General features: G+C 32.7%; 1 protein-coding gene across 1 annotated transcript in view; it reads right to left on the minus strand.

The window, feature by feature from the left end:
- Nucleotides 1-8,887, minus strand: part of PHIP (pleckstrin homology domain interacting protein) — a 112,729-nt gene that overhangs the window by 31,563 nt on the left and 72,279 nt on the right. Inside the window, exons 16-18 of the mRNA XM_012646080.1 lie at nucleotides 8,018-8,097; nucleotides 5,586-5,817; nucleotides 609-728 (exon numbers count right to left, since the gene is read on the minus strand). Of these exons, the coding sequence (XP_012501534.1) occupies nucleotides 609-728; nucleotides 5,586-5,817; nucleotides 8,018-8,097 (432 nt within the window). The remainder of the gene's footprint in view (nucleotides 1-608; nucleotides 729-5,585; nucleotides 5,818-8,017; nucleotides 8,098-8,887) is intronic.

Consider the following 8,887-nt stretch of genomic DNA (forward strand, 5'->3'; position numbering starts at 1 on the left):
AGTTATTCTAACATTAAAAAGTTTTTTGCTTTTTTTTTTACTGTCAATTACCACTTTATACTAAAGTCCCATTTTAACTCCTTATTGCAAAATTTACGTATAAAGGAGACATAAACCTTAAGTGACCAAGAAACTGTGATGACCAAGAAATTGTGATCTAAGTTCTCACGTCTTCACTCTAAATTCATAACTACATATTCTAAAATAGTGGTGCCATTCTTATTTTCTAGAAAATTAAATAGTTCTCATTCTAAGATTATAGATTTTTTAAGAGCTAACAAATAACACTGTTGGTAATGAAACACTTTAACACTTTATTTGAAATAAAATTAAATGAAAATAAAGTGATAAATTTTATTTTTCCTTTAACATGCTGTATATGAAGCATTACTAAAAAAATGAATATATTTTAACTTAGAAGGAAAAAGAAAGCTGGCGATAAACTCTCTTATTAAAAAAACACATAGCAGGTTTTAAAATGCCAACATAATTTTCACATCTAGAATGGGATACTTTAAATGCTGCAATTTTCTAGAATTCTGTTTCAAGAGCTATAAAAAATGTTTAAAGTTATTTGATAAAAAAAACAAAGGATAATTTAAAAGTACCTCATCACCCATTTGTGGCACAAACGGACATCTTCGGGGAATAGTATCTGTAATCCATGTTGAAGGCAACCATTCCTCTAACGTCAAACCATTTTCAGTTAGTTCTCCCACAGCCAATCTCTAAGAAAGTTTAGAACATTGTAAAGTAATATTATCATAAAATCTATTATTTCAAATAACTATAGAAGTAGTTAAAAAAATAAAGGAGGAAGGGGACCTTTATACAAAAATATATATATTTGGCCCTCTGTATCCATGGATTCAACCAACTGTGGATTGAAAATGTTTGGGAAAAAAAATTCCACAAAGTTTCAAAATGCAAAACTTGAATTTGCTGCACATTGAGTACTACATTAAATTCACACAAATGAAATGATGTGTAGGCACTGTATTAGGTATTATAAATAATCTAGAGATGATTTAAAGTATATGGGAGGATCCCAAAATTCATATGTTGAAGCCCTAACTCCCAAAGTGACTCTACTTTGGCCTGTGAGGTGACAAAGGTTAAATGTGGTATGTGAGGACACAGTGAGAAGACAGCCATCTACCTGCCAGGAAGAGAGCCCTCACCAGAAACTAAATCCTGCCAGACATTGATTTTGGACTTTCTAGCTTGCAAAACCGTGAGAAAATAAATTTCTGTTGTTTAAGCTAAACAAACAAACAAAGCATATAAGAGGATGTGGTAGGTTACATGCAAATACTATGCCATTTTATATATAAGGGACTTGGGCATCCATGGATTTTGACATCTGTGGGGGTCCTGGAACCAGTCCTCCATGGATACTGAGGGACAACTGTATTTAAGCATTAAAAACCTTACCCTGGGGAAAAAAAACACATCAGTGTAATTCTCTCCATATCACCACATGAAAAGATAACTAGATAATAAAACCAAAAGTCCACAGACAACATTCACAACAAGGCAACAAAATATCCTCAACAAGCCTCAACATACAAGCTGTGTATTTTCCTTTCCTTTCAAAATACTATCAGTTCTATGAAGATTCCATATAACAAACCAAGTCCATACCTGAGTTTTTTAAAATCCTAGTCATAGTGTGTGAGAACTAAATAAGATATTCACATATAGGTTGAGCAGTGTCAGATACAGAAGGCTAATTATTTCCATAATCTGGACATTATAACTTCTACAAAGCCTGAGAATGTTCCTCTCCTCTTCTTAAAGTAGCCATTTCACACTCTTGGTGCACATTAAGTGTCTTAAAAAAAAAAAAAATTCAGATTTTTTTTTTAAACAAAATGTTGCCAAGCCAAGTCTCTTACTTTTTAACTCATGAATGAAAATAAAACTATGCCTCTGAGAAAGTTTTTTAACTTTGCTGGTCACCCACAAGTGGCCAAAATGGTCTTGATGCTATTATCTTAGCCTTAGGAAAAATGAATTTTTGAAACCTAGTATTTTTATAAGTAAAGAAACTTTATGCAAAAGGTTCACTGTTTATGCACTGACTTCTAAATTTTGTTCTGTTGTGTTTTTTAAAAAGAATATACTGTAGTTATCACTATGAATTAATACAAGTTCACCAAAAGAAGCAACTCTTTTGGCGTTCTCTGAATCAAACATGGTATCAGAGAACACTGCTTGTCAATCCCTGCTTTACAACATAGACCCTACGGAGGAAAAGGCAGGTAGAAGCAGGAAGGCAGATTGGCAGCTACTGTAGTATTCAATTGAGAGTTCACGGTGGCCCAAACTAATGTGCTAGTAGAAGTGGTGAAAGATAGTCAAGTGCTGAATATATTTAGAAGACAGAGACATCGGATAATCCATCAGATGATTCCCTAATGGACTGGATGTGGAATATAAAGAAAAAGAGGAATTAAGAATAACTCCAGGGTTTCTGGTATAAACAACTAAAAAACATAGTTCTTATATCACTGAGATTAAAGAGAACTAGAATGTAGCAGCTTTGAGAAGAAAGCCTGATAAGAAGTTTTGTATGCGTTAGATTTGAGAAATTAAGTAAGATGATATCCAAATGTATATTTGATTCACAGTTATCAAGTAGTCACTGTTACACACTGAGTATATCACAGTTAGATCCCACAACTCAGGAATTTACATTGTGTTTTGTTCAGAGCAGCTCTGATTTTACCAGTTTTATGTATCAAGGATGTGAGCGAAAGTGTGTTTGAAAAAGCTTTCCTTTGATAAAAAGAAAAAATAGTTGGAAAAGTTTGAAAATCATAACTGCAACCTCAGTAGGGACTATGAATTGCATTATGCAAGTATTTCTCCCCATAAGGAAAATATCTATGTTCACTAGAATAGCTAATAACTCCTATGTCAAGACAGGTAAGTTATACATTAAATGGGAATAATCATATTTATAAGTGAAAGACTTTGGCACTGTTACAAACCATTATGAGGACAAATCTTCTTCCTCAATAATTCCTGGGAAACCTAGAATTTTTGATTAAAGCATATTTCTGTCGCTTAGTACTTATAGCCATTAAGGAATTAAAATGCATTGAGTATACCTCAAAATTTCCAGCTTTGTAATTCAAGATTTTTCCTTTTAGAATTACAGATAACTGATTTCTCTTTCCTTTCCTCCCATGGGGAATGCTTCTAGGCCCAGCTCAAACCTTATTTCTGCTAGGAAGCCTTATCTGCAATCCTAAGGTGCCTCCATTTGATTTCTAAGTTATTATGTCTAAAAATAATCTCGCAATTAAATATATTACATCATGTGGCATTTCCTCTATTTTTATCTTGAGGCATTTAAGCAATCTTGTAAGTCACACATCATTTTTTTAGAATAAGTACTATGTCTTACACTTCTTTTTATCTACCATATTACTTTATAAATTGTAGCTACTTGATAAATATTTATTGACAGAGCTCCTAATGGCATAGGGACATTATGTAAGATACCACCTGAAATGACTTCACTGCATCTGTGGACAACTCTATTTTTTAAATAAGTATTTTCTGTATCTGCCTTGTTGTTTTTTGCTTACTTAAAAAAAAATACTCATAGAAAATGTTTTCATTTTTTCATGTATGCAGAAACCTAAATCACTTAATTTCTCACTTGCTAACTCTACAACTCTGTGCATAAGACAAATACTTTTTGCGTTTATTTGAGATAACTTAGAGGACTAGGGAATAAGGACAATATTTTTTTTGAGACAGGGTCTCACTCTGTCGCCCAGGCTAGAGTGCAATAGTGTCATCATGGCTCACTGAAACCTGAAACTCCTGGGCACAAGTGATTCTCCAGCTTTAGCCTCTTTAGTAGCTGGGACTACAGGCATGTGCCACCACACATAATTTTTAAGTTTTTTTGTAGAGATGGGGTCTTACTATATTGCCCAGGCTGGTCTCGAACTCCTGGCCTCAAGCGATCCTCCCACCTCAGCCTCCCAAAATGCTAGGATTAAAGGCATGAGTCACCATACTCAGCCAAGAACAATTATATCTATTGTTAGATCCACTGGTAGACATTGAACAAAATTCAAATTAAAGGAAATAATCTACAGTATCCTAACCTTATTATATTTAAAAAATGTCCCACATTAATCTATTGAATGATCCTGTCACACTACTTTGTCAATAGCAAAACAGTGAAACTAAAACATGCCTAATGGTAACAATGAATCCATATGTAGTACTTCATGAAGGAACCTATGGTATTAGTTTGTTTACAACTATCAAATCAAGGGGACCAAATGAAGCAAACTGAACTGCTGGGACAAAAGATTTACATTCTCACAGTGACTTATCACTGCAAACCTCAAAAGTTTATCAAACTGTCTTAAGATAAAAAAGAATATTTACCTTTTCAGTCAGATACATGGCTAAATCAGTTTTCTTTAACCAATCTGTCTACCACATAAAATAATGGGTCACACTACATTATTCATCACTGAAAAGGCAGAAAAAAAAAACCGTGGGCAAATGTGTGGCATTCTGTTTGGGCTTCCCCAGACAAAAACAAAGGAGGCAACAAGAATAGTAGTAGCTGTGGAATCTAAATTAAAGTAAATCATAATTATAAAGCTGAAACAAACAAGAACTCAATGTAAATAAAATAAACACTTAAGACAGATGTATTCTTATACTTTCTGAAAGCTCTCTAGGGATAAAGACCCTACAGTCTCCTAATATTTAAATTCAATTAATTTTAAAAATGGCAGAGGTTAAAAAATTTTTTTTCCTTTTGTTTAACCAAATACGCTTCCCATTTACACTCTTTTGGGAAGCAAAAAACATGTCCCTCATATTGTATTTACTTCAGAACAAAAATTAAACAGCTCTCATTTTCATTCCTAGGTTAAAGTATTTCAACTCCATAAGAGCTGACAGACCATCTTTCCATAACATTTATTTCTTACTTTCTCTGTTCTCTCTCAAATTATCCACAAATTTAACATGAAGTAATTAAACCAATACTACTACTGACCTAAAGAATGAAAAACTATGGCTCACACACTCTGTAAATTAATGAAGTCATCTTACAACAAACCCATTTTATCCCACTTTAGATTCACCTTTCCCTTGTGGTCTAATATGACAAGTTTTGTCATTCTTATTCCATGTGATGTTGCCACTAGACTTTCTGTTTATTCTCAGTAATAATAATCAGTAAAGATGGTTTTAAATGTAAAGGCAATTAACAGACTAATAAACTATGTGTTTTGTAACATCATGTGTTTTACATAAATAAATAAACAGATAAATCTCACTGGACTATTAAGAAAAATCTGATCATGTTTTAAGATTAAGTGCTCAACATTGGGAATATTATAATTCTATAAGTAAATAATCTGACATCCCAAACATTTAAAAACTTGAATAAATGAAATGTACTCTGGTATACTTTAGTTCACTACTGTGTACTTCTGAATATACTTCAACAATACTATGCTCAATTGTACTTTAAAAATGTGTGCTTTCAGTCGTCTTCATAGAAAACATTAAATTTATAATTTGAAAACCCAAACCTTTTGTTTTCTTTCTTTGGGCTTCTTTTTCTTTGGTGATGTCGGTCCATCTTTTTCTTCATTTACTTTTTTCCTTTCCTTTTTAATCTGTTTTTGCTTCTGTTTTTCAGATTCTTCTTCTTCATCCGAACTGCTTTCTGCTTTCTTGCTTTTATTCTTAGGAACTTTCTTTGGTGGCTGCAGATTAATTCCTGCATCTGCTGTCCAGTCAGAGTAATCACTGGAGTAGTCACTAGAAGGAGAAAAGGGATTTTAAAAATACACACAAGATGCAATTTTAAGACTTTTATAAAAATGAAAAGGTCATAAAGAATGACGGAACATTACATACTTAATGAACTAAAAAATACTTCCCTAATTTTCAACTCATCTTCAAAAGTTTCTTAAAATTCTGTAGGCTTTACTTTAAAATCTCAAAAAAAATAAAATAAAATAAATAAGGTCACAGCTTTAAGTGAAAAAAATAAATTTTAAGTACCTTCTATGATTTTAAGAAAAATATTGATTTCAGAGTATTGCATGTTACAAATATTGTGGGGCATAAAGGAACACGGGGGTTACCTTCCTCAGTTTTAGAGACAATAGAAAGCAAGCCCTGGAGAGCACAGAAGGTGTCAACATTGAGGCGACATGGGGATTCCTTTTTTTGAGGAAAAGGGGGCCTTCTTGACAGGGTAAATGCCTATGGTACAGCATTGGTGTTCTCATGGTAGCTAGATATTGAACTGGGAGCTTCAGAAGCATTCCCGCTCAGCAGAAAAGTTGTGCTTACAAACTTTATATAGCATATAAAGGAAAGAAATTTCATTCAGATGAAATTATTCTACCCACTTATACCTTAGGTACATCTTAGGTTTCAAAACAGGCCATGATACAGAAAAACATACCAACCATCTTTGCTGTTTCTTTTCAATTCACCTTCATAGACATACATTTTACTGAACTGATCATGTCGCAAAATAAAGAATCTAGTTATGTCATTTTGTTTTAATTTTAGTACATAAGAATATTTACTTATTTTGTCATTTTATAAATATGAGTACCTTAAAGGGATGTAAGTTATACTATATTAATATCTACAATTAGCTTCCCTAGATCTAATGATACATGACCTCATACCTCTAAAACTATTACTGATAACACTAACACTGAAAGGGCAGATTTTTCTGGAGGTTTATCATTACCCCTGCCTGGACAGTCCAAATGTTCTTTACAGACATTTATCTAACTCTCTCCAGGAATAATCATCACAGATAAGAATCAAAGTCTTTTCTTGTATGAGACTTCAGTATGAAATTTAAAATGATTTTAAAGGACTTAATATAAAAAATGTTTTCAGATACTCTATTTATTCTAAAATAGGTTGTCCTGAACCATGAACATTTTGTTTACACTAACCCTAGCCCATGGCCACTGTAAGCAGCACCTGCCAAATCTCACAGTCACTATTCTCTGAAGTACTTGGCTCTTAAAGAAGATACTCTACTGCCAGCATAAACATACCTATAAATTCCCAAGCCCAATGTTCTTTACAACTATCTACAACTGCTAAAGCCACCATTGTTCTTTCAATACAAGAACCCCTATGTTGTTTCACGGTTTGAAATACTCTATTTCATTGCTGAACTAAAAGAAAGTAAATTTTTCCTTCACTGATCTGTTTTTAAACACAGAAAACTACTAGACATAACCACAGGCACTTGCAAATCATTACCAGGAATTACTATTGTGGAAACAGGAAAGCCCTTGATTCTAGAACTGACACAAGGAATTCCTATAGCCACCACTTCGTACTTTTTTTTGGCATGTCTATTTTAAGAGCCACTGAGGTGGGGGGTAAGAGTAAAGGGCTTAACATAATTATTATCCTCAAAGGCTATACTCTTTCTTGCTACTAAGATCTTACAAGGTCAGCCAAGGCCACCAGCTCTATAACAATGTGAATCACCAATATAAGGAGTTGAAGGAATCCTCACTTGCATGGTCAAATGGAGTGGGGATAATAAGAAAAAGAAAAGCTTATTCCTACTGCTAGAAGAAAATATTAGCATTCCATAAATTCCATTATGAGATAGTTAATCTATAAGATCTGATTACCTTCATAATTTCATGCTTAAATATTTCTCTAAACCAGTAATAAAACTAGTTCATGATTGACTATTATAAATGACAGCATTCAAAAGATATAATACCAAGTAAAAAAATAAACAGTATCATTTTGCAGATCTAGTTGCAATTACCAAAAAATTTTTTCTATAGAGAAAACATATCAGTAAGAAAATCTCCTAAATTTTAGACAACTACAAAGAATCTTTGAAGAAGAATCAACTTTAAACCCAAAGAAACTTTGAAATAAGTTGCTGATAAAAAAAGAATTTTCAGCTTTCAAAAGATTTTACCTAACATTTGGAGAAAAAAATTCATTCGCTTACCTAGAGCTGCCATCACTGTGCCACGCTCTCTCTTCTTCTTCTTCAGAAGTTCCACCACTGACAGCAACCACTTCACCTTCCTAAGACACATTGAATACATATTTTATTGCATAACTTTATAAAACATTCTCTAAGCATAGAAAATATCAATGATATCTTATAAAGCCAGTCATGTTGGGATATTTATATCACATCAGATTTAAATTAGTTGTAAAACACATTTTATATAAAAAATGAAAATACTTAAATGTATATAGCGATATATTACTATTTAATACTGGATTCAGAACAAACAGATGATTTATAGTTTTTAAAGCCTCGTAACATATCTTCTAGGTTGAATGATATCAAATTCCACATTATCGCTTGAAATTAATTGTTACTTCTTAGGCCTTTTGAAAAAATTAAGTTTTCCTTTCTGTAGCTGCTTTGAGAAGCTTTAAATTAGGTACATTTATGTTTTAATTATTATTATTAAAATAGCTCTACCATACAAAAAAGGTCTGGTCTTATTTTATCCAAATGGTAGAGAATTAAAAAATACACAAATACTGCTTAACTAAATATTCATGAGTCAACATAGAATGATATTTGTGAAGGCATTTTCTTCATAAAAGTTGGGTTTTGGTCACAAAATCTTACACATCTTCCTTGCTCAAATAAACTTTATGCTCCAATTAAAATAGCCCCTCACATTTATTAAGCTTTTACTGTAAGTCAGAAACTATTCTAAGCACTTTGTATATACTATCCCATTTGGTATCAACAAAAAACTATCAACGATAGGGAAAAGTTATTTAAATAAAAGAAACTAAAGCTTTAAGAAATTTGCCCAGGCCGGGCGCGGTGGCTCACGCCTGTAATCCTAGC

This window comes from Propithecus coquereli, unplaced genomic scaffold (genome assembly GCF_000956105.1).
Source record: "Propithecus coquereli isolate 6110/MARCELLA unplaced genomic scaffold, Pcoq_1.0 Scaffold24, whole genome shotgun sequence".
NCBI lineage: Eukaryota > Metazoa > Chordata > Mammalia > Primates > Indriidae > Propithecus > Propithecus coquereli.